General features: G+C 36.7%; 6 protein-coding genes and 1 non-coding gene across 7 annotated transcripts; 1 reads left to right on the forward strand and 6 right to left on the reverse strand.

Moving 5' to 3' along the window:
- Positions 1-1,144: 1,144 nt before the first annotated feature.
- LOC111808613 (ubiquitin-fold modifier 1) lies at positions 1,145-3,886 on the reverse strand. Its single transcript, XM_023694703.1, has 4 exons — positions 3,727-3,886; positions 3,523-3,620; positions 2,248-2,280; positions 1,145-1,351 (listed from the first exon to the last, which is right to left on the reverse strand). The coding sequence occupies exons 1-4, from the start codon at positions 3,798-3,800 to the stop codon at positions 1,284-1,286; spliced, it is 273 nt and encodes a 90-aa protein (XP_023550471.1). The 5' UTR covers positions 3,801-3,886; the 3' UTR covers positions 1,145-1,283.
- Positions 3,887-4,774: 888 nt separating this feature from the next.
- Positions 4,775-5,885, reverse strand: LOC111808612 (thaumatin-like protein). Its single transcript, XM_023694702.1, has 3 exons — positions 5,807-5,885; positions 5,070-5,730; positions 4,775-4,967 (listed from the first exon to the last, which is right to left on the reverse strand). The coding sequence occupies exons 1-3, from the start codon at positions 5,853-5,855 to the stop codon at positions 4,829-4,831; spliced, it is 849 nt and encodes a 282-aa protein (XP_023550470.1). The 5' UTR covers positions 5,856-5,885; the 3' UTR covers positions 4,775-4,828.
- A 4,352-nt stretch (positions 5,886-10,237) lies between these two features.
- Positions 10,238-13,303, forward strand: LOC111808325 (auxin transporter-like protein 3). The gene is made up of 8 exons (XM_023694244.1): positions 10,238-10,452; positions 10,555-10,740; positions 10,816-10,928; positions 11,026-11,209; positions 12,074-12,171; positions 12,248-12,455; positions 12,530-12,787; positions 12,863-13,303. Exons 1-8 carry the CDS (start codon positions 10,294-10,296, stop codon positions 13,055-13,057), a joined length of 1,401 nt encoding a protein of 466 aa, XP_023550012.1. The 5' UTR covers positions 10,238-10,293; the 3' UTR covers positions 13,058-13,303.
- Positions 13,304-17,302: 3,999 nt separating this feature from the next.
- LOC111808096 (glycine-rich protein 2-like) lies at positions 17,303-18,486 on the reverse strand. Its single transcript, XM_023693901.1, has one exon. The coding sequence runs from the start codon at positions 18,277-18,279 to the stop codon at positions 17,683-17,685; it is 597 nt and encodes a 198-aa protein (XP_023549669.1). The 5' UTR covers positions 18,280-18,486; the 3' UTR covers positions 17,303-17,682.
- A 980-nt stretch (positions 18,487-19,466) lies between these two features.
- LOC111809053 (flavonol synthase/flavanone 3-hydroxylase-like) lies at positions 19,467-21,007 on the reverse strand. The gene is made up of 3 exons (XM_023695380.1): positions 20,350-21,007; positions 19,959-20,286; positions 19,467-19,894 (listed from the first exon to the last, which is right to left on the reverse strand). Exons 1-3 carry the CDS (start codon positions 20,814-20,816, stop codon positions 19,682-19,684), a joined length of 1,008 nt encoding a protein of 335 aa, XP_023551148.1. The 5' UTR covers positions 20,817-21,007; the 3' UTR covers positions 19,467-19,681.
- Positions 21,008-21,255: 248 nt separating this feature from the next.
- Positions 21,256-23,479, reverse strand: LOC111809054 (selenoprotein K-like). Its single transcript, XM_023695381.1, has 4 exons — positions 23,362-23,479; positions 21,885-21,988; positions 21,639-21,789; positions 21,256-21,535 (listed from the first exon to the last, which is right to left on the reverse strand). Exons 1-4 carry the CDS (start codon positions 23,378-23,380, stop codon positions 21,501-21,503), a joined length of 309 nt encoding a protein of 102 aa, XP_023551149.1. The 5' UTR covers positions 23,381-23,479; the 3' UTR covers positions 21,256-21,500.
- Positions 23,480-23,742: 263 nt separating this feature from the next.
- Positions 23,743-23,813, reverse strand: TRNAG-GCC. Its single transcript has one exon. It is a non-coding gene; the product is annotated as a tRNA-Gly (tRNA).
- Positions 23,814-24,326: the final 513 nt, after the last annotated feature.

The following is a 24,326-nucleotide window of genomic DNA, read 5'->3' on the forward strand; positions in this document are numbered from 1 at the left end:
ACGTTAGAAACCACAAACCTCCACAATGGTATGATATTATCCACTTTGAGCATAAACTCTCTTGACTTTGTTTTTTGTTTCTCTAAAATGACTCGTATCAATAGATATTATTTCTTACTTATAAATCCATGATTATCCTCTTAGCAACTGTGACTCCCTTCTAACAATCTTCAATATTAATATCCACAATAAAAAAAAAAATAAAGGGCAGCAGTACCTCCCCGTTCACGCCGGGCCTGAAAAAGGTGGAGCTGAAGCAAGTGACTGGCGAGTAAGCTAAGTAGTGGGGTATATGATTGCAACAGGAAAGCAACATAACATAGGAATGGAATGCTTTCTTTTCAGACAAGAATCTGCCACTAACAGTTCTGCCGGAGACATGGCCTAGCTTATTAAAGCAAAACATTTCTAGAACATGTATAACATATAAAATACTGAATCTAGATCGAAACAGAAGTGGGGAGAGAATTAGCAGACTCACGGGGTACTGTAAGTGCAGTTAGCTCTTCTGATCTTGTCGGGGCCCCAGCAATCATGTTGTTTGTTTTTGGAAAAATCCATTCTATCCCGCTTGACTAAATGGGTGGTTGAATAGGTTTTACGGCATCAGTCAAGCTTCCACATTTCACATACTTGTACGCAGTGGCACTATGCATGCAGTTGGCATACATGAGTAACAAAAAGGTGGGAATTATACAATCCTCTTGCAGGAATGTTCGTACAGCTTAATGAGAGGTACAAAGCGGGAAATTTTGCAAATTTGAACATGGAGAGGCTGGGGTGTTACTGTGTTCTACTTTTGACGTCTACATAGGAGCTCAACATGCACACATATCAAAGTTTCTTGGACTCCACAAGGAAATGAAGGGTCGTCTACCATGGACAAGGACCACAAGGTACCTTGTTTGGGCAGAGCATTTCCAGAGCCGTTGCCTTGCCAATGTAGAGGATGTCTAAAATTGGCAGGAAGATAAAACAGACCTTGTTGGAGCTTGATATATGGTTCCAAACTGTTACTTTCTTTTTTACGTATTTTGAATTTTATTTTTATATAGTCCCTCAATTTCAAGATTTTCCAGATCTATCGTTTGAATTTTTATACGTAGGAGCGTTCCAAGTAAAGAGAAAAAGGAAACAAGGAAAGTATTCCAAAATAAGGAGGCTCATTTATTTAATTAGGCAGATTGGTTCTAATGAGTTACAATAATGTGATAAACAAGTATGAAATTCTCCCAGCAAATTAAGCCAATAGATAAAGGGTTTGGAGTTTACATTCGCAGAGATCAGGCAGCTCCAACCCTATCACGAGGAATCAGGCGCAATTCAGAGCCATGCTTGAGGAACACATTGCCTGCAAAAGGCACGTCAACCATAAGTTTCAACAGCAAATGGAATATTATTATCGCCTCAAGCTTCACTGAGTTGCCTCAGCCCTAGGAATATGTATAAACAAATAGTAATATCAATGAAGAAGTTCAAATTTTATACTAACATAAACAAAATGTTATCTCATGCTTGAGGAAGTACCTCGTAGGATGTAATCCGGGAAGAATAAAAGAAGATATAAAATCTGAGTTTTAAAGGAGGCTCTTAACATTCCAGATGGGGGTTAAAAGAAGAAGACAATATCAATAGTTCTGTTTTAGCTTCAGCAAAATGGCGGTGGATTTGGTTGACAAATTCAAACACCTTGTCACCACTTACAGAATCACCTTGTAATGACTCAAACCTACCGCTAGCAGAAATTGTCCTCTTCTGACTTTTTCTTCCAGACTTCCCCTCAAGATTATAAAACGCGTCTACTAAGGAGAGGTTTTCCACACTCTTATAAGGAATGCTTCGTTCCCCTTGCCAATCCACCCCCTTGGGGGCTCAGTATGCCAAGGCACACTGTCCCCCGTGTTTGGCTCTAATACCATTTGTAACGGCCCAAATCCACCACTAGCAGATATTGTCCTGCTTTCCCTTATGGGTTTCCCCTCAAGGTTTTAAAACGCGCCTACTAAGGAGATGTTTTCAGACCCTTATAAGGAATGTTTCATTCCCCACCGATATGAGATCTCACACACCTCCAGCCATATATCATCATGGAACTTGAGCTTTTTTTTTTTTTAACTGTTTCTACATTAGGCAGTTCAGCACATGCTTTCTATAGTTGGGAAAGTTTAAATAACATGAAAAAATGAGCAGAACAGAAGCAAGGACAATAAATTGTAAGTTTAGGAATAGGGCCATGAATCAGCTTACCAGCACTTTGTTGAGGATTTATTCCAACGCCATCTGCAATCATTTGAACCATGTTAGACACATAAAATGAGAGGCTAAATGATTGAAGTGATACCATAATATCAGCACATCTAAACGCACATGTTCGCTTGGATTCTTAAAATCTTTCCCGCAGAAAATTAACTGTGCATAAAGCATCTCCCATCTAACAACGTCAATTCTATCAAATATTAAAATGACTAACAAGGACAGAAACATGACCACAGTCCATATCTCGTAGTTTACAAACTCTAAAGCACAATCTCTGACCCATCTTCTGCCACAAGATATCAGTGAAATCATGAAAAAACTGCAGATAATTAGTTCAAGCTTCAAGCAGTAGCAAGATTAGCTCAACTATTCGCAAAAGTTCAAAGGTATCAGTTTTTCTTTTATCTGGGAAGAAAGGCTTAGGAACTTCTGTTTCAATATTAGTACTCGTAAAGTAAAAACTACAATTAAGGGAATTCTCTCTGACATAAAAACCGAAAAAAATCAGAAGCACATCTCATAACAGGATCAAAGATACGAAGGCACGATGTAGGCAAGCTTGACTAACATCAAAGATTACCTATAGCATAATAATAACAATCTCCAAACATGTAACAGTTTGTATGACTGACATCCAATTTTTCTGATATTAAACTACCGTCGACGATCTTTTTGATACTCGAAGCTTCAGATCAATCAAATCCAAATCACAATAATATACCTTGAAAACAAAAGATGATGATGATGGAAATCCTCCATCAATGAAGTAATGTGGACAGGTTAATGAACAATTTATGTTTTCCAACAGGAAACAGCCCAACCTTTCATCAAGAAAGAAAAAGCAATCCCAGCAATCTGAAGTTGAGAGAGGAGATATTGGAGTGTGACAAAAGTCCCAGAGTGGCTTTCGCTAGGAAAGATATAGAACGTGGATATATAAATAAGGGACAATATCCAAAAATTAAGATACTCAAAGTGGACAAGCAGAGGTCCATTCCCTATTTCGTGTTTTGACTAATACTGACCCAATCTCCACACATCCAATTACTAATACTCGTTTCTCAAAAAAAGACTTCACGCTTCGTGCGATTGAGGGCACGCCAACCATCTTAAGGAACTCAACGCCAATTTTCATTTCTAGAACCACACGTATCGGTGATCGGCAGATCTCAAATAGTTAATTACAAAGAAATTTCACGCATGCAGATTCCAATCACAATCGAATCAAAATTCAACGAATAAATCAACACGGAGGTAATCAATTACCATTGGTAATGATGGCGCTAGTTTGCGGAGGCACCTTAAATTCTTCAGCGGCAAATTTGAGGACAGCGGTGAAGGGCGCGGCCTCTGGAACGCTAAACCTGAGAGACAAAGAAATCGAAAAAACGATGAGATTCGATCTTAATACTGGGCAAGGAAAGAGGAAAACCCTAGGAGCTTAAAAATCAAGGGTTTAAGATCACGAACACTTTAAATGGGAGCTTGGGGTCTGAGGTGAGAGTGACTTTGAAGGAGACCTTTCCGCCGCCGGCACCCGCCATTTTCGAGGTCTGTGATGTGATGAAGGTTGAAACTCGTTGATTTTGGAGGAGATTCTTGTATGAATTTTATAGGTACGGCGTGCAAATTCGTCCGATATCGTATTTAAAGCTTTGATTTTTTTATATATATATATATATATATATATATATATATTATATATAAATATATGTTAGTAGTAAATGAGTAATAAAAATACTTGTAAATTTTGCACTATATCTCAACCTTCAAATGTTTGGACAACATATAATATAACAAAAAAATAATAATAATTTAATAAATACCGTTTAAACCTTAAAATAATAATAATAATATATATATATATATAACTTTTAAATTTTAAAAAAATTTAATTTTTTTTTTACTATTATTATTTTAGAATTAAAGAGATAATTATTTTTCATCTACATTTGATTTTTCTAAAATAAATGTTAAGGATATTATTGAAGTTTTTTTAAAAAAAAAAAAAATTTGAGTATTAATGAAAGTTTACAAGTTTAATAACATTTTAGAAGTTTTAAAATATTTTTTTAAAAACAAATTATTTAGTATTTTTTAAAATGTGAGGATATTATTAAAAAAATTTAAAAATCATAAATATTTTTAGATAAAATGTAAATTTTAGCATATTTTTATTAATTTAGTCCATAATTATTTTTTTAATATCATATTTGATATTCGCTAAATATTAGAAAATTTAAATTTATACTCCTAAATTAAATTCACTAATACTATGTTAATCCCTATAATTACTAATTCTAGGTATTTTAATTGATTTTTTTTTTTCACTTTCTTTAATATAATTTTAATGATTTTTACTCGTTTTTTTATTTCAATTATTTTTAATTTTCAATAAATCTTAAAATTAGTCTATAGTAAGTTCCATTTTTGTTAAACTCTGAAAATAAATTTGTATTAAAAAAAAATACAAGTCAAATTAAGAAAAAAATTGATGAGCTAAATCACAAACACAAAATAAATAACTAAAAATAAAATACATAAACAATATGAAAATCACGTAGCCTCAACGTTAAAAAATAACCGACGAATTAACGAGAAATAGAATAGCCGCCATTAGAGCCCACCATCCTCCGCCCACGACGGATTTCAAGCCCTTTGATCCACTGCAAACGAGCTTGTGGTTATGGTAAGTGCACACCGGCTGCCCCCTGCCATGAATTTCAACCTTATTATTATTATTATTTTAATTAAGCTTATAAATATTATTGTCTTATTTTTAAATTTTAATTAAAAGCTGAATTAATTTGTACCTCTTGGAGCAGAAGCTGACGACATAATCGGCGGCGGAGCAGGTGAAAATGCTTGTCGGATCATCGTAAGCGTAGCTATACGCTGTCGGACACGCATCCTTAAACTTCTTCGAGTAAAACGTGGGCTGGCAAGTCACCGGATTCCCATAAACACCTCTACAACAATACTCATCTTTATCAAACACGTCGCACGCGCTCCGGCACCCGACAACTTTCCCGTTCGATTTTACAGCCAATTCCGCCGGGCAATCACCTCTCAAATCACCATCGCACCCAGCCACGCCGCATTTTCCGGTGCCATTAATCGGCGTGATCACCACCGGCAAATTAAACCCATCCACCAAGCTCACGTCGTAAAAATCCTGCGCCTGAAGTGTGAACTCCGCTAGCGACGCTGGTGTCTTCCCCGACGCTTTGCATTTGAGCGATGTCCCACAGGCTCCGGTTTGACACTGCCCATTCCCGTTCCGGTCGAAGTTGCACCCGGTTCGACCCCATATCCGGCCCGACCACCCCACCGGCGCTTTGAAAACAATTGACTGACCGCGTTTTAGTTCAAAACCGCCGCCGTTGAAACCGTCTCCCGGAGTTATCGCCGGCCATATTGTTTCCTTGCAGTTGTTTATTACGGTGAAAACTCGTGCACTCTCCGTTCTCCCTCCTGCCATGTTCAAATGTGTATTTTATTACTTCATTCAGCTGAGCTATGATCAAATTCGTAAAAAAAAAAAATTTACCCGACAAAATAAGGATTAAAAGAAAGAAAAAATGAGAAATATAAGCCATATTGGGAGGTTTTTTTGGGTGGATAATGCAAGGAAGTTGGGAAGTATATATATACATGTATGTATATATATGTATATATATGTGACCAAAATGAGGGGATGAATAGAATACGTGTGGAGGGAAGATAACTTGGGAGGCCAAAAGTTGGGCATTTTGGGAAAGCGCTTTCTAGGTTTAGAAAAGATTCCTTTCCTGACCCATTACATCAAGCTTGTTCAAACCTTCCTCCATGCTTCCAATTAATCTCTTAAAGCCCACTCCATAATGCATAAAGCCCAATACTTTTGATTTCTTCCCTTTCGTGCTTGGTTCGAGCGAGGATAGTTTAGTAGTTAAAGACGTTTTTTTAGTTTAAATCGAGATTTCAAACAAAGATGATAATGATTCAAAATTAAGGGCGTTCAAAATATTGGATGACCCAACTCAACCTACTTACGGTTTGGGTTGATTTGAGTTCAAATAAATGAAAACTTTATCGAATGTGTTCTTGAAATATTTAGTTAATTCAATATATATCATATTTAATCTTTTATTATAAGCAAATATCTAGTACCATAGATATGTACCGTGGTTTACCTAATATTCTCAGTTCATATGTTTTTCTAAAACTATATTGGATTTAAATGAACCACTTGAGTTTATTGTTACTTTAAACAAAATACATTTTTTTTCATCATACAATTATCTTTACATATATTTATTTTTTTCATTCATTCTCCAAGAACAAGAACGAACGAACGAATAAAAAAAAACTATTTGTAAAAACAAACATTTAAATGAATAATGCTAAATAACTTGAACTGAACTCCTGCCTCTAAAAAAATCTATTGTTTGGTTGGATTGAGTTCATTAGTTAGTAAAAGTTATTTGGGTTCAAAAAAAATTTATAACTCTGTTTAAAAAATGTCCACAAACACCTTGATCAAAACTTTAATCTAAATGAGGTTACTAGTTCACTAATTTGATTCGGATCGTTTAAGTAAAGTATGATATTTTTCAGTTTGGGCACAAGCCCTCATGATATTATCTTCTGTTTCACCCGAACGTCTCATATCAGTGAAAATAATTGTTCTCACTTATGTACTTATGCTCACTTCTTTTTTAGCCAAAGTTAATCAAACGCTCAAGCTTTACAAATCGTTCCTAAAGTAGTTAGATGAAGGAATCTATAATTTTTAAGAAAAAGTAGAATAAAATTAGTAGTACCTTAGTGGGTTGGCTTTGAAAGCAAATGGTACCCCAAAGGGATCAAAATTAAAGTGAATGAAACTACCCCAATTTGATTTTGAGCTGTTTTAATGGAAATGTTGGACCCTAGCTTAGGTCGGTACAACCAAAGCTACATTATGCCATGTGCGCTGCCAAAAGAAGCTAAAGTTAGGCTAATTGGGTCGCTATAATTCAAATACTTTATTTTCAAATTAACTGTCTAAGCTTATTTATAAAATTAGGTTAAATAAAAAAATTGTTCTCTGTCATTTATAAAATTTACAAAGACAGACGGATAGCGACAAAGGAGGCTAAGTAGAAGAAGAAGAGGAGACGACAGAGTGAGCAAGAAGAAGATGACGACGACGACTATGATAACAACAATAACGACGAAGAAGAGATAAATTATTGACGTTGAAAAGCAATGAACAAAAAGAGAATTGCACTGAACACAGAAAAGAGACGACGACATCATGGTAAAGAAGAAGAAGCCAATGAGCAAGAGAGTGCGATGTTGGGAAAATAGCGAAGAAGAAACCGAAAGAAGAAGATAACATTTTAAGTTTAGGTTTAAGGAACTTTACCGAACGTTTTCGTATTCCATAACAAATATTTTCTTTGGATTTGTCAATGGTTTGTTTCATCCGCTAGTAAAAAGTAAAGCTTTGTCGATGGGAACACGGGACATCAGATAAAAAAAAACGTTTTTCAATGGTTATTTTAATATGTAGCTGAATTTTTACCTTGATGTTTATAATAAATATTCTTTTATTAACTTCTCCGATCTAATTCTATATTACAAATATACAAGGTAGCTCGGTGTCATGGGCAACACGCCTTGGACGAGCATGACGAGCATGGCTGTGACACTCGGCTTACCTTACCATATAATTCTTCGATAATATAATCATAATATATTAAAAAATTAAAATTAAACACCATTTTAAAATTTTAATTGTAATTTAACTAAAAATATATATATATTTATATATATTACAGTTACATGTGACTAGCAAGCAATTCAAAATCTTATAAATGTATGATTGAAAATATTAAATTTGCAATGAAATGATTTATTTGAACAAAAATTAGAATATAAAATGTTTTTGACGTGTAGGGTTAGGGATTAGGGCAACATCATCATCACCGTTAAAGTGATGCTTTGGAAGAAATAATGACCAATCCAAGCTGTTGATTAATATTAATATTCTAAAAATCATATTTACTTTAAAATTTTAGACCATAGTTTTTATAAATATTGGAAATTTTTTTATCCATTTTTTCCTTTTTCATACTATTTTATAAAACTACGTTATTTATAAATATATTTATTTTGCAAAGTGGTCCAAAATAATATTGAATTATAAATTCTGACTTGAAAATATAAATAAATTGCATAGAAGTCCCCAACATATAGGCGAGTCGTAGATTTTACATTACTAATATTTCGTTCATCGAAAAGCCACTCATGCGACTTTTTCTAAGTACAATTTTTTTTTTTAATGTCATGATTAGATAAAAAGATAAATGTTTAATATAATTATTTAATTACGTGGATTTATTATCCACCTCATCCTTTCTAATATAAACATTACCAACGTAATTAATGTCAATTATCTAAAATATATGATTTAAGAAGCACTTAATATCATGATTAAGAATAGGAAAGGAGTGGGGACCACTTAACCCAAGCAAAACGAAGACATGCAGTGGGGTCCACGTGGAAATTTTAGTTTAATGGCGAAGCCAGTTGTCACACGTGTGTTGCTAATCATATTTACCACTAAGCTTACCCTTAATGCAATCATTCCCTCCATCTTCCAAAATTATATTTATTTATTTTTTAAAAAAAGNTTTTTTTTTTTTTTTTTTTTTTTTTTTTTTTTTTTTTAAATATACATTATTTCTTAGTATATTAACCGACAAATCAAAACAAGACACGTTGCACCACAATTTTTACATATTCTACCGAAAATAAATTTTATACGAGGTATTCAATTCAGCTTATCAAAATAAAAATATTTATTGGTTCTACTTCCTATAATAATCGATGGGTGGACACAAAATTATTGTACAAAAAAACTTTATTTGGAGTTATTATTTTTTATTTTTTTATTTTTTTTTTCTTCGGTGTGAGTTTCAAAAAGATCTGAGTTCATAGATTCAAGAACCACGTCTATGGATCAACTCTATAATATGTTGTTAGAATCACGTCTCAAAGTAGTTTATTTAAAAAAAATTAAATTATTATTATTAGATGATCATGATACTTTCCAAAAATTAAAATTATTGATCGATAGCGAAACAAAAAATACCAACTTGGATAATTGACTCATTGAAAAAATTATTACAAAAATATTTCGGTAACCTAATTCTGAATTCTCAGTGATATCCCACAAAAAACAATGGACTAAATCTCGTGAAAGCAATTCGCATCATTTATGATTTGGATTATTAACCGGTCGAGTTACAGGTATCTAACATATTATAGCTAACATTTTTCATATTAATTTGTTTATTAATTTCAATAAAATCAAGTTTATTTTTTAATTATTTTATTATACAAGTTGAGAATACTAACATTTACAAACTTAATTATTTTTTTTAATCCAACTTAATTTTGATGTAATTATTGAAAAAAAAAATTAATTGGCTTTGCTAAATTCAAATGAGAGAGAGATAATGGGCATAGTGGGCCAACCCGCTCGTGCACTGCATGCTAGGCCTGGCCCATAAACTCTGCCTTTAAAGCCCACATGTGAAAGAACTTCTTTAAAACGTTCCTTTTCATTTACCCTTCTCTTTAAAATAAATAAATAAAAGAGTTTCAATTGATTGAAACCGCTCCATAATACCCACCAACGAAAGCAAGTCATGAACGTTCAGGTTCAAAGTGGACAATATAATACTATTGTGGAGAGTAGCACTCATGTTCGGACAATATAATACTATTGTGAGAGTTGTGTGTGCCTTGTGAAAAAGCTCAAAGCAAAGTTATGAGCGCTCATATTCAAAATGGACAATATCATACCATTCCGCCCAGTTTCAAACTCAACCCCACTCAATTTCATTTCATCCCATCAAAAAATATCTCCTTTTAAACTTATTACCCCTAATAATTCAAATTAAAAACAACCCATTTCATCAATTTATGAACATCATAATCAAACTCCCCCTCTTCTCTATTTAAACCCTCTGCATCCATCCATTCCTTCCCCAACGCGCTCTAATGGCTTCCGAGAAAGTTGAAACCGTAATCGCAGGCAATTACGTTGAAATGGAGAGAGAAGAAGCTGAATCTTCAAGCTCCACTAAGTCCAAGCTCTCTGCACTCTTCTGGCATGGCGGCTCTGTTTATGATGCTTGGTTCAGCTGTGCTTCAAATCAGGCAAATATTCCTCCATTTTGTTGTTCTTTCAATACCCATTTCTCTGTTTTCTCTGTTCTTGAGTTCCTCATGGTTTTCTGGGTCGATTTTGGCGTTTGACAGGTCGCTCAAGTGCTACTCACACTTCCATATTCATTCTCCCAACTGGGAATGCTTTCTGGGATTCTCTTCCAGCTCTTCTATGGTCTAATGGGAAGCTGGACTGCTTATCTTATTAGTGTTCTTTACGTTGAATATCGAACCAGAAAGGAACGGGAGAAGGTTGATTTCAGAAACCATGTCATTCAGGTAAGTTCTTAATACCCATTTCTTTTGAAATCTCTCGTTTTCTTTTACCAAAACGCCTGATTTTATCCTCTGCAGTGGTTTGAAGTTCTTGATGGGTTGCTTGGGAAGCACTGGAGAAATGTGGGCTTGTTTTTTAACTGCACTTTTCTCCTCTTTGGATCTGTGATTCAGCTGATAGCTTGTGCGAGGTAGTTTTAACAAGAACACGAACACGAACACGAACAAGAACAAGAACAATAATTGTCTGTGTTTTTTCACACGACTTTGATGGGTTTGGTTTTGCAGTAATATCTATTACATAAACGACAATTTGGACAAGAGGACTTGGACGTATATCTTTGGCGCTTGCTGTGCTACCACTGTCTTCATTCCTTCTTTTCACAATTACAGAATTTGGTCGTTTCTTGGTCTTGTGATGACTACTTACACTGCTTGGTATATGACCGTTGCTTCCCTTATCCACGGACAGGTACGATAATAAGATCATTAATATCCTCGATTTTCATTTCTTTAGTGTTTTACAATCTCAAATTATGTTCTTCCTGCTTGTTTGGTTCTTCAACAATATGAACAGATCTTAATTGGTTGTAGTATAGAAGATGTTTTTCAGGAATGAATGAGACTGTTCTTATGGTTTAGCTGTGTAACACCCCTAGCCACGCTAGTACGATACGTATCGCCGTTAGTCTCACGGTTTTAAGATGCGTCTACTAGGGAGAGGTTTTCACACCCTTATAATAAAGAATGCTTCGTTCCCCTCTCCAACCAATTGAGATCTCACAATCCACCTTCCTTCAAGCCCAGCATCCTCACTGACACACCTCCCAGTGTCTAGCTCCGATACCATTTGTAACAGTCCAAGCCATTGCTAGTGATATTGTCCGCTTTATCCCGTCTCACGGTTTTAAAACGTGTCTGCTAGAGAGAGGTTTCCACACCTCCTTATAATAAAATATGTTTCGTTCCCCTCTCCAACCGATATGAGATCTCACAATCCATCTCCCTTCAGGACCCAACGTCCTCTTTGGCGTACTACCCAATGCATGACAATGATACCATTTGTAACAGCCCAAGCCACTGTTACCGTTTTAGCCCGTTACATATCGCCATCAGCCTCATGGTTTTAAAACGCATTTGTTAGGGAGACGTTTCCACACCCTTACTAGTAATGTTTCGTTCCCCTCTCCAACCGATGTAGGATCTCACGGTGGCTTGGACGGTTATCGTAAAGGAAAAAGCTATCTAAATCAAAATATCAAACTGGGTTTCATTGAAATAGAAAGAACAAGAAGAAGAAGAAGAAGTAATCCTGTTTGCTTTTTGTTATGTGAAGGTTGAGGGAGTGAAGCACTCGGGGCCTAGTAAAATGGTTCTGTACTTCACTGGGGCTACCAACATTCTTTACACCTTTGGAGGACATGCTGTAACAGTGTAAGCGTTTCAAAACATAACTTTAGAACTACATTCATTTCCACCAAATTTGTATTCAATTTTCATGTTCATGTAGGGAGATAATGCATGCCATGTGGAAGCCCCAGAAATTCAAGCTCATTTACTTGATGGCAACGCTCTACGTGCTTACACTGACACTGCCATCAGCTTCAGCTGTCTATTGGGCTTTTGGCGATGACCTCTTAACCCATTCAAACGCTCTTGCTTTGCTCCCAAGGAATGGCTTTAGAGACACTGCCGTCATCCTCATGCTCATCCATCAGGTAACATTCTTAAACAAAAAAACAATCCCATTTGAATTGAGATTTCCATTATCAATGTGGCTTTGATTATACAGTTCATAACATTTGGGTTCGCCTGCACACCTCTCTACTTTGTGTGGGAGAAATTCTTAAGAGTACATGAAACAAAGAGCTTGATCAAGAGAGCTCTCACGAGACTACCGGTCGTGATACCGATATGGTTTCTCGCAATCATTTTCCCATTCTTCGGACCGATCAACTCGACGGTCGGATCCCTTCTCGTTAGCTTCACCGTCTACATAATCCCTGCTTTAGCTCACATGGTCACTTTTGCTTCTCCATCAGCCAGAGAGGTTACTCAGTTTCTTTTGTTCCAATTCACAATTCATTTTCTCTGAACTTTCTAACACCTTTTTTTCTCTATACAGAATGCAGTGGAGAGAGCTCCATCATTGTTGGGTGGCTGGGCAGGGCTATACTCTGTGAACATATTTGTGGTGGGGTGGGTCCTGATTGTGGGATTTGGGTTTGGAGGGTGGGCTAGCATGCTCAACTTTGTTCATCAAGTTAGCACATTTGGGCTATTCACCAAGTGCTATCAGTGCCCTTCTCCCAAGCACTGAGCTGAGATAAAGTGAACATAAGTATGTTTGTGTGTAAAGAGATTGGGAATCCCTTAAATTTTTCTTCCTTTTTTGATGTATTGGTGATGATTTTAAGACAAGGTGTGATGGCAATGTCGGCCACCCCTACACAGACACTCCAGCTGAGTTTGTAGCTGGTGAGTCCTTTAGCTTTCCCTTTTTGATATTAAAAACTCTGTTAAGTCTTGTTCTTCATGAATATGAGATTCTATTCATCATTCGATCCGTTTGATCCGTTTGATTCGCTTGGTGTTGTTGTCTGGTTGTTGTTTGTATAAACGACAGATGAAAGAAGTCGTTTGTGTTCGTCTACAGAATGAGAGGACACTGTCCCCAACTAGCTGTCTTCAACACTACAAATTATTGAAATTTATACATGTTGAGATAATGAACTTTTTAAAAAAGAATAAGAAATAATGAATGTTCGTCGAGTTCTTAGATACAAAAGCAAAAGTTCGGAACATATATTGCATGTTTTTTTAATGTTTTGGAACATATTAGCCATAAAATTGGAAGTTTAATGATCTGTTAAACACTTGTTGAAGTTCAAAGACTTGTTTGATGCGACCTTCAAATGTAGTTACAAACTATTGACTTTTGAAATGACATTATTTTTGAATTTATCAAAAATAATATCGAGTAAGTTTCACTATTGCCAAAGTATTATAATTTCTTGTTATAAATACACGAGCTTCTTCGGTCATATCCTCTACTCTCCCCTCGAGTAAAGGTGTGAGATTTCATATTGGTTGGAGAGGAAAACGAAGCATTCCTAACATGAATGTGGAACCCTCTCTTTATGCAATCGCCCAAATCCACCGCTAGCAGATATTGTCCTCTTTGGGCTTTTCCTTTCGGGCTTCCTTTCAAGGCTTTAAAATGGGTCTGCTAGAGGAAGGTTTCCACGCCTTTATTCAGTGTTTTGTTCTCCTCTCCAACCAACGTGGGATATCACACTTTAACAGGCACATCTTAAAATTTTGAGGGGAAGCTCAAAAGGGAAAGCCCGAATATGACAATATTTGCTAGTGGTGGGCTTGAGCTGTTATAAATGATATCAGATCCAGACATCGAGTGATGTATCAGTGAGAACGCTGAACCCCCAATAGAGCTGGATTGTGAGATCCCACATTGACTGGAGAGGAGAACAAAACATTCATCATAAGAATGTGAAAACCTCTCCTTAGCGGACGCATTTTAAAACCTTGAGGGAAACCTCTTTTATAATCTAATCCGCTCGTACAATCAAATGAGACATACACATGACGGATCTCCCGACCAAAGAGTTGGATACCAATTCAATGAAAACAAAACAAACCAAGCTTGGAACTATGGTTGGTCTGTTGTTTTAATTTTGAAAGTATTTATTGAATTTTTGTCCAATAATTATATTTTTTTTTCCCTAAAGGCTTCTTTTATGGGGAAAAAGAAAAGGCCACGTCATAGTCCTTTTGGGAACTGTCTCTGCAAAAGCTGCCTGTATGTGGGCTCCCTATATAAATAGTACAAAAGCATTGGGCTGATAAGTGGGCCCTATTGAGTTGATGGGCTTATGATAATTTTGTCAATAAATGGGCCTACAAACCCAGGCCCGTACCCGAAAAGGTAACAGTGACAATTGAACCTTTTTTTCTGACCACCAATACGCCTTTTCTTTGACCAAACATGAGTCAGCAGGTTAAATCCAGCTAGGGTCCACGCTGGCTACACGTGTAACGGATCCATTGGATATTGGGCATCACATGTGATATACCCCTTTTGAGACATTTCCAAGATAACACCTTTTTCTTTTTTTTTTTCTTTTTTTTTTCTTTTTTTTTTTTCTTTTTCCATCTTTTCCATCGAATCTATTTCTATCTGAGTCTCTTTATTTATCTTTTTACTAAAAACTGAAACGAAAATAAATAAATAAATAAATAAATAAGTAAAGATGGATGCTTCCCTTCTTCTACAATGCTTTTCTACGTGCACAATGTCAGAGATAGATTCTGACAGCACGTGATGTGTACTGCCACGTCAACATGACAATTTTTCAATGTTTGTTTGAGTGGTGGGATATTTGGGTAACAACTTTTCAAAATGTTTGACCTTGGTTTACTCTGCCTTTTTTTACTGTGAACAGTAAAAACTGTATTTTTTTTAAAACAAAATTAAGTAAATGTTTCCTCTTAAAACATTTGAATTGCTTTTTTTTATTTTTTTATTCTCTTAAATTTTAATTAAATCACAGTCACTTTAACAAAATACTCGTTGCTAAAGACATGTCAAATTAACTTTTAGTTAACGTGGTCCTAAAAGAGTGAAAACTATTTTTACTAAACACGTTCTATCATTGAGCCACTGAGGAAGAAGGTATATATTTAGGATCACTCTCGTTCCAATGTGGTTTCGGTTCATTAATGCATCATCATTTGCTCGAGCATCATAAATAGCATTTTAGTAAACTACGTCGTTCCTATCATTGAACCACCGAAAAGGAAAGTTTATATTGTTAGTATAGGTAATAACTTCAATGTTTGAAAGTCTTTCTGAAAGACTTTATCTTCAAGGACCGCTCTCATTTGAACGTGGTCACGATTCATTAATATACTCATCTTTTACTCGAGCGTCATAAATAGTTTTTCAGTAAACTATGTGAATACGCTGATTACTCTTAATTAACCCTACAAAAGCATACGATTGGTTTCATGAAGACAAGAAACTAAGAACTGAAATTCATAAACTCTGTTGGATGATGAGAGTCCACATCGACTAATTTAAGGAATGATCAGGGTTTATAATCAAGAAATACTATCTCCATTAGTATAAGGTATTTTGGAAGAGCACAAAGCAAAGTCACGAGAGTTTATGCTCAAAATAGACAATATCATTATCATTATGGAGAGTCGTATTTGTCTAACATGGTATCAGAGTCATGCTCTAAACTTAGCCATGTCAATAGAATCCACAAATGTCGAACAAATGACTCCAAAAGAAAAAAGAGTCAAGTCTCCCGCCTCGAAGGCATAGCAAAAAATGACTAAGACTCTAAAAGAAAAAGGAGTCGAGTCTCGATTAAGGGGAGGCGTACTTTGTTCGAGGGGAGATGTTGGATGATGAAAGTCTACATCCGCTAATTTAGGGAATGGTCATGAGTTTATAATTAAGGAATACTATCTCCACTAGTATGAGGCGTTTTGGGGAAGACAAAAGCAAAGCTATGAGAGCTTATGCGCAAAGTGGAAAATATCATACCATTATGGAGAGTCGTATTCGTTTAACAAACCCATCAACCTGTAAGTCAAATAATGTCTCCATAAGAACGTTACGATTCATCTAGAAGTTTCATGGATCCAACTTTGGCAGAAACCAGTGAAGGAGAAGCACAAACGATTACAGAAGTTCTCAGAAAACAGAGCAGAATTGGATTGAATACAAACCTCCATTTTTCTCAAGCTTCAAATATAATGACACAGTTGTTACAGAGATTGAACAAAAACCCAAATCAGATATCCAAAATGAGAATGTGGGTAGTAATCTATGTACCCTACACCGATGCAGCTAAGATTTCTATGCTCAAAATAGGAGAAAATTCAAATCTGGAAGCCCTGAAATGGCTTTAGCTTCTCCTGCCAAACACTTAGAAAGATATCTAAAATAGGATTAGCTTCCTCTTTTGGGTGTTCCGTGTTAGAGGATTGTTGAGAGATGAGTTCCACGTTAAGGAGAAGAGTATAGATTTATAGGAAAGGAATACTATCTCCATTGGTATGAGATCTTCCGGGAAAACCAAAAGTAAAGTCACGAGAACTTATACTTAAAGTAAACAATATTATACCATTGTGTAGGGTTGTGATTTCGGAGTCTTTCCCTTAGCTTAGTCATGTCAATAGAGTTCTCAAGTGTCGAACAAAGAAATTGTGAGCCTCGAAGGTATAGTTAAAAGTGACTCAAGTGTCAAACAAATGTTGTACTTTGTTCAAGAGCACTAGAGAAGGAGTCTCGAATAAGGGGAGGTTGTTCGAGGACTCCATAGACCTCAAGGGAGACTCTATAGTATACTTTGTTCAAGGGGTGGATGGTAGGAATACTATCTCTATTTGGTAGGAGGCCTTTTGGGAAAACCAAAAGTAAAGCTACGAGAGCTTATGCTCAAAGTGAACGATGGAGTGTTGTGATTTCTAACCTTACGAAGAAAACGAGTCAATAATCCCAACTCAAATAATGGAAGTTCGGCCCAAAGAATCAAGGAAAGAACTTCATACAAAATGGCATGAACATTTAATCATGATGGATTACACATATCATGTTGTATAACATGTTAAGAACATCACAATAATCAAAGGAAGAATGAATTAGAAATGCCGGAAAGGTATAGCATCATATACAAACAATTGCATCATTCATCATCGAATTCTGAACAACAAATTATGGAACACCCAGAACCAGAAACAGTGAACAATCGAAGCCTTATGCTTAATTGCCACGGATTCTTGTGCCCTCAATACCAGATTTGCAGTCACCAACACACTAAAATCCCAGAATTCGCACCAAAAAATTAACAGTCCAACCAAAATAATCATCAGAATAAGTGTAAATACCGCTTGAAGGAAGATCCAGATTCTTCATTTGCTTTCATTTTGACAATCCCTAGCAAAATGTCCTGTATCTCCACAATTGTAACAACCACGACCGCCGCCGCCGCCGCCATAACCCCGACCACCGCCGTATCCACGACCCCCTCCACGGCTAGGAGGCGCACCGCCATTTCCCCTATAACAATCCCTCGCCAAATGACCCATCCGGCCACAATTGTAGCACTCACCACCGCCACGACCACCACCCCCGCCGCCGAATCCACCGCTTGGACCGTCGTACCGTCCTCCTCCTCTGCCAAAACCACGCCCACCACCACCATAACCTCCTTCTCCACCAAACCTCCCATAACCGCCGCCTCTACCTCTCGCACCCCCGCGGCCTCCTCCATATCCGCTAGATCTACCCGTTACAGTAACATCCACGGCCTTGGCGCGTTGATCTTCGTCATAATCAATGGAAAACTCAACCGCTTGACCATCGAAAAGAGTTCGAAATCCTTCAGATTGAATGGACGTCTGGTGAACAAAAAGATCGTCCGTAGCATCATCTGGAGCTATGAATCCGAACCCCTTCTGCGCGCTAAACCACCTTACAGTGCCGCTCGATCTCTTCACCTCAGCCATGGAAAGAACGAAAGAAACTAGAAAGAACAATCCACAATCCAGGAGGAGCTAGTAGCAATGAATATTTACAGAAGGAATCAATGGCGGACAGTAGAGGTTTTTGGAGAATTGATTCAGTTTTCGAAAGTGGATATCTCTCGGAAAGAGAGATTCGAGGAAAAAGAAGGATTCGGCGGGACCCAACCATCGAATGGTTCGAGCTGCTTTATCAGCTCCAGATAGCTGCTTAGCCTCTCTTCACCCTTATCCATTGGCTATTGCCACCTCATCAGCTTAATAACGGAGTTAACTGCAAACCAACACGTAATCCAAAAAATTATTAAAAATAATACTGATTATTGTCATATAATTATATCAGCCCAATAAGGCCCATTTAAGCGATTTATAAACGGGCCAAGCCCACTAAGTATTAATTGGGCTGGGCTGGGTTGGCCCAGACTGCTTACTTGATTAATTTAGTCCAGTATTAACTGGGCCGGCCAAGCCCACAATTCTAAATTTAGTCCAGTTTATTCATTTTTTTCCTTTTAAAAAACGGACATTTTAAGAAAAGAAGACAACGTCAAGAACAACGAACAAAAAAGACATGTAAAAGACATAGTAAGCTTAGTTTGAGACGTATATCAAGAATAAAAACATTAAAAATAATGCGACAGATATTCAAATATTAAGGGAGCATAATTAGAGATGTTTATGAAACGAGGCAAGACGGGGATATGGAAGCCTTTCCCACATAAAATTTTCATTTACTTTATGAGAATTGGGGCGGAAATCGAGTCCCTCACAAAGATTTTTATTTCTGATTATTATTCTTTTAAAAAAATGTTATATTAAAGTTTTTATTTTTTAATGGAGTGAAAATACATGATATATATATATATATATATATATATGTATATTGTATGATGAGTATAAATTCAAAATAATAAACAAATGAAAATAAAATTGAATTATTTTGCTATTATGTGTACATATATATTATACCCAAAATATATATATATTAATGGTAGTTAACAAATATATATATATATATATATATATATATATATATATATAATGGATACACTGGAATTATATTAAAACTTTGCTTGGCATTTTTATTTTGAAATCTTTATATTTAGTTTCCATGTAAATAAAACAAGATTTTATCGTTTCGTCAATAAATTAAAGAAAAGAAAAGGAAAAGCTTTTACCAATCATAATTAAGTTCTTAATTAGTAAAATAGATAATATATTTTTTTTTTCCTTTAATGTGTTATTAAAATAAATTCCATGATTCAAGTAACCGGCCGCCGGAAACATTGTAACCACTTAACAGAAAACGGCGGCCGGAGAAGACATGCAGACGACGATTAAGGAAGAGGTTGCAGACTCTCAGAATCGGCGGCGGCGGCGTTTAGAGTCACTGGGGAATCTTGTTTAGCTTGCAATACGCATACTCACCATACTTCTTCGTCTTATACTTTGGCGGATTGTCTTGGTCGACCAATTTCGGATGAGGCCCAACTTCAAACTCCGGCGGTGGCTCCAGAAACACCGGCCATGATATCCTCACCCTATCCTTTTTCACTGTCGTCCTGTGAAGCACACTCTTGTACTTCCCATTACTCAGTATCTGCCCCACAAAACAGTTCTGATTTAGCCTTTTTCAAAAGAAAAATGAACAAATCTTTCATTACCTCAATTTGGTCGCCGATATGGATAACGAGGGCATTGGGGATGTAATTGACGTTGTACCAATGCCCATCTCTAAACGCTTGCAGGCCTTGAACATCATTGGGCACAAGAATTGTAATGGTCGACATGTCGGTGTGAGCAGGGACTCCAAGAGCCAGATCAGGACATGGGCATGGCGGGTAGTAATTGATTTTCAGTAAATACACCAATTTGTCTCCACCGGCGCTCTCTTTTAGCTCGTGCCCTTCAAGCCCCAGCCCCAGCGAGAGGCTTCTGAAGAGCTTATCCACAACCCCATGTAAGTGTTTTCTGTACTCCTCATTCGCAGCCCTGCAAACCCAGTAACCAATCAAGAGCTATGATCTTTCAACAAATCAACAATCATGTCCGTACCTGTAGGAAGGGGGGTTTTGGGGCCAGAATTTGAAGTTGATGGCAGAAGGGGGCCAAATGATGTGGAACAAATGGTCGACCCAACCCTTTTTTCCATCGACTTCCTTTTGGAGTTTGGTTCCGTAGCCTTCGACGGATTTGGAATCAGGGGGCTTAGCGTAGACCTCTTTCTCCTCCGGTGGGAGTTCGAAGAATGCCTTCCCGACAGCCTGCAAATGGGCGATTGCCTCATTTGGGATGTCGTGGTTGATGATTTGAAACATGCCCCAATTGCGAGAAGCGTCGTCGATGGCTCTGATAACAGAGTCTTCATCTGGGTTTTTGAAATCGATGACGGGAACAGCGAGGAGTTGGCCTTTGACGGTGGTGATTCCGGGCTGCTCGGTGTCGGGGCGGACGAACTCAGCCGGGAGACTACCGGAGAAGAGCGCCGAGGAAGCGATGTCCTGGACCCTCCCGACCTCCATTTGGGAAAGGAATGGGTTTGTGTGTTGGGATGGGAGTGGGATGAATTTATGAATTTTGGTGAGGGAGAAGAAAGGGATGGGCAGGAGAGGCGGAGAGAAACAGAGGCATACAGATTGTTTCAAACCACTGGGCGATCGGTGCGTCTTTTCAGCACAATTGAAGGGCTGCCACTTCTTTTCACATACAAGGATCCTTCAAATTTCTCAGAATAGTCACCTCATGATTGTGGTCTGTGGAGTCAACCTCTTTCAAAAATGGCAAGAAGCCACAGTATTAGAAGTTTTTCTTTTTTTGAATTTGTATGGACGTTAGATATAAATTCAATTTCATATGCAATAATGAAGGAATAATCGTATGAATGTGGGCAATTCCATGAATGTTCTTAAATATTGTCGCCAAAGTAAGGAAAGCTATAATAGGGAAGTAGTTAACCGATTTAGGTTTGCCAAATCACTCAGGACTGTTTATAATTTGCCAAATAGCGTTTAATTAATAATCATAATACATGCACAAAGATTAGATTAAGGATTTACGTTTTCGTTTGGCATATAGTAGTATACTAATGTATAATCCAAGGTATCATTTTCCCATTGACATTTACAGCACGTCCCACAATTTTTAAATTGAAATAACGTCGTCTACAGAGAGAGCTTAATGCGGACGCACCATGGAAGCAGCCGAACTTAGCCACAGCACGAGCCACAAGCAGGTAATGAACCTGATTGCAATAAGTTAAGATTGCAGAGCAGTAAATATATCAAATCAAATCAAATCCATGTATGGGGGAAAAGAGTTCCAAAAAAAACAAGCATTCAACTTACTATGATCGATCCCTCGAACGTTATCGAGACCGCGAGGTGGACCGCGTGGACGACCACCACCGTAAGGCCCTGATCCAGGACCTCCAGGGCCACCACCGTCCCATTTCTTTCCAGAACCGGATCCTTTTCTATAAGCCTCTGATTTTTCCATCTACAAAGAAGCATGGAAACTTAATCTTCCTTCCCAAGATGATGGTTGTTCTGAATGCTAACATTTTTCCAGCGTAAGAATAAGGAATAACTTACCGAAAACAAGGTGGTAAAGAACACACCAATAATGTTTACGATGGCCCAGAAGAAATCAGTGATGGTTTTGAGACGCCAGAATGATCTCTGGGATTTCACAACGCCTACAAGATATCACGCAAGTGCACAGTTGGTCAGTAATGCTCAACAGAATCAACAACTCGGAAACATCCACGTTCAATAAACCTTAGACTAAACAACTTCTTGTCCCAAAAACCCACTCTGAGAATCCTGCTCAACAGATGACCAAAAGGAGCAATCCCAATACCAAGTTCAGAACATTAAACTTTTCCTGATAACCTCCTAATGTCGTAGACACGTTTTCATGGGTGCATGAAAAAAAATCAAATTCTTAAGCAGCACTTGCAGAGAATCAAGAAAATCTGCCAAACATGGGAATATGATACATTTTTATCTCATTGATTCAGTTGAAATTATGGTGATTTCACAAAATTTAACAATCAGGTAGTGCTTAAGAAATAGATGACACAAAGAAGCAATATATCATGCTTTAAGACATGGACTTCACATTGATCACTAACACTGAAGAGCCAGATAAACAAAAGGCAAATGCAATACAATTTTTAATTTTACATTGACCAATGAAAAGACAAAAAATTCCTCTTAAACGAATGGTAACCCTTTGAGTGAAGGGCCATTTTCCAGGCCCTTTATCCTCAATTAAATTCACTAAAGTCTATGACCATATAATTTTATACAAAGTGTAGAGCTAGAAATAGAGTGGAGAAGTTATAAACCCGCGGTCACTTTATCCACACATTCAGAGAAATAACCAAATACCTTGATCTTTGAAGTGTCAGTAACAGCTTGAGAAAATGGCACCACCAAATTTGAAGTTCAAGGAAATGAAATAAGAATTCAACTCATATAACATAATAAAACCATCAAGCTATGTGTCTGATCTATGTCATTAAATGACTAAAAATTTCCCGAACTCATCCACCATATTTCTCTATTTTCCCTATCATTCCATTACGTCGTAGAACATCGCTCTCTTTTCCCTTTTCGTGATTAAATTCATGACCTACGTTTATTTCAATTCCTGTGGTTTGATCTTTTGCGTACAATTTTTCCATTTCCTATTTGACAACATAATATTCACGAAGCTTCTAACAATTAGTTAGAAAAAAGACCGAGAGATATGCAATCAAATCAAAGCGCCGTAAGAATACCACGTATTCCAGAAAAAAAATTACTGGATCTAACCTAATAAGCTCAAAATCGAAACCAGAATCATGAATGCACAGTACCACGGGAAATCGGGAAAGTATTAGAATACAATACATGGACAACCAAAACATCCAAGGATCATTTCTGAAGACAAAAAGAGAACCAACATCCCCAATTCTACGACAGAAATTGGAAAACAAAATCTAAAATATTTCCAAAATAAAGTCATCAACCAATCTCTCGGCAGTGAAATCAAAATAGAACTGATTAGAAATTGAGAGAGAACCTCGTTCAACGTACGCCATCGGCGAAACTTTCCAGAGCCTTCACGATGTCGAAGCGAAAGAAATGCGATATTCTTAAAGCTGGAGGTCGAATTACCGTTCTCGTAAGTCTTCGGTCGACTAGAAATTTCCGCTTCCATTTTTACAGATTTGCGTGTGATTGGCTACAGCCACGTCATATTTTAACATATATTTTTTAAAAAAAATTAACAAACTGGATGACGTGTTAGCGACCAGGGTAAACCGTGCCGGTCCGCATTTTGTTAAACCAAAAAGACAAAAGGTCGAGCTCTGATGCGTTGATAGTTTCGCCAGAATAATCGGACGGTTGTGATCGACCCTGATCACGATCAGCGCTGATTTCTTCATCGCAAGAACTTTAATGCACCAGCCGGGAATCGAACCCGGGTCTGTACCGTGGCAGGGTACTATTCTACCACTAGACCACTGGTGCTTGTTGAGATAATTATCATTTTGATTTAATTCAATAAAATATTTGTAGATTAATTAATCTATATTTAAAAGTATATTGACGTCCATGATTAAAACCCCATATATGCCTATTTCGACTCATTAATAATGAAACATAACTTTTTATGTTGAATTTCGGGGAAACAAAATTGGAATTGGACAAATTTAGCCCTGCCAACTCATTGCTCCCTGTAACTCAATAATAATAATAATAACAATAATATTGTGGAAATTTTAATATATATATTTCTATAAAAATAATTTTTGTTTCCTAATAACATTTTTAATGAGTAATTTCATATAATATAATTTTCAACATAATTTCTATACATTCAAATTTCAATATTACGACGTATTAAGGGTTGTAAGGTAGGGCGGACCTCAATTTCTTTGATTCACACCTAACTTTGATAATGGTATAATATTTTCGAGCGATACTACTTGTTAAAATAAATAGATATAGTATCTCTTCTTTATATATCCACTATTTACATTA

Source organism: Cucurbita pepo, chromosome LG13, assembly GCF_002806865.2.
Source record: "Cucurbita pepo subsp. pepo cultivar mu-cu-16 chromosome LG13, ASM280686v2, whole genome shotgun sequence".
NCBI classification, from domain to species: domain Eukaryota; kingdom Viridiplantae; phylum Streptophyta; class Magnoliopsida; order Cucurbitales; family Cucurbitaceae; genus Cucurbita; species Cucurbita pepo.

What these genes read in the sequence shown, in the direction of transcription:
- LOC111808325 (XM_023694244.1), top strand. Translation starts at nt 10,294, where the DNA reads ATGGCTTCCGAGAAAGTTGAAACCGTAATCGCAGGCAATTACGTTGAA. An exon ending in TCAGCTGTGCTTCAAATCAG is followed by an intron (nt 10,453 to 10,554) that starts GCAAATATTCCT and finishes GGCGTTTGACAG; the next exon opens with GTCGCTCAAGTGCTACTCAC. An exon ending in CAGCTGATAGCTTGTGCGAG is followed by an intron (nt 10,929 to 11,025) that starts GTAGTTTTAACA and finishes TTGGTTTTGCAG; the next exon opens with TAATATCTATTACATAAACG.
- LOC111808096 (XM_023693901.1), bottom strand. Translation starts at nt 18,279, where the DNA reads ATGGCTGAGGTGAAGAGATCGAGCGGCACTGTAAGGTGGTTTAGCGCG.
- LOC111808613 (XM_023694703.1), bottom strand. Translation starts at nt 3,800, where the DNA reads ATGGCGGGTGCCGGCGGCGGAAAGGTCTCCTTCAAAGTCACTCTCACC. An exon ending in CCCAAGCTCCCATTTAAAGT is followed by an intron (nt 3,621 to 3,726) that starts GTTCGTGATCTT and finishes TTTGTCTCTCAG; the next exon opens with GTTTAGCGTTCCAGAGGCCG. An exon ending in AAATCCTCAACAAAGTGCTG is followed by an intron (nt 1,352 to 2,247) that starts GTAAGCTGATTC and finishes TGCCTTTTGCAG; the next exon opens with GCAATGTGTTCCTCAAGCAT.
- LOC111809054 (XM_023695381.1), bottom strand. An exon ending in TCTTTACCACCTTGTTTTCG is followed by an intron (nt 21,790 to 21,884) that starts GTAAGTTATTCC and finishes GCTTCTTTGTAG; the next exon opens with ATGGAAAAATCAGAGGCTTA. An exon ending in CGTTCGAGGGATCGATCATA is followed by an intron (nt 21,536 to 21,638) that starts GTAAGTTGAATG and finishes TATTGCAATCAG; the next exon opens with GTTCATTACCTGCTTGTGGC.
- LOC111808612 (XM_023694702.1), bottom strand. Translation starts at nt 5,855, where the DNA reads ATGGCTTATATTTCTCATTTTTTCTTTCTTTTAATCCTTATTTTGTCG. An exon ending in TTTAATCCTTATTTTGTCGG is followed by an intron (nt 5,731 to 5,806) that starts GTAAATTTTTTT and finishes TGAACATGGCAG; the next exon opens with GAGGGAGAACGGAGAGTGCA. An exon ending in GTCAGCTTCTGCTCCAAGAG is followed by an intron (nt 4,968 to 5,069) that starts GTACAAATTAAT and finishes AATTCATGGCAG; the next exon opens with GGGGCAGCCGGTGTGCACTT.
- LOC111809053 (XM_023695380.1), bottom strand. Translation starts at nt 20,816, where the DNA reads ATGGAGGTCGGGAGGGTCCAGGACATCGCTTCCTCGGCGCTCTTCTCC. An exon ending in CAAAACCCCCCTTCCTACAG is followed by an intron (nt 20,287 to 20,349) that starts GTACGGACATGA and finishes CTGGGTTTGCAG; the next exon opens with GGCTGCGAATGAGGAGTACA. An exon ending in ATATCGGCGACCAAATTGAG is followed by an intron (nt 19,895 to 19,958) that starts GTAATGAAAGAT and finishes TTTGTGGGGCAG; the next exon opens with ATACTGAGTAATGGGAAGTA.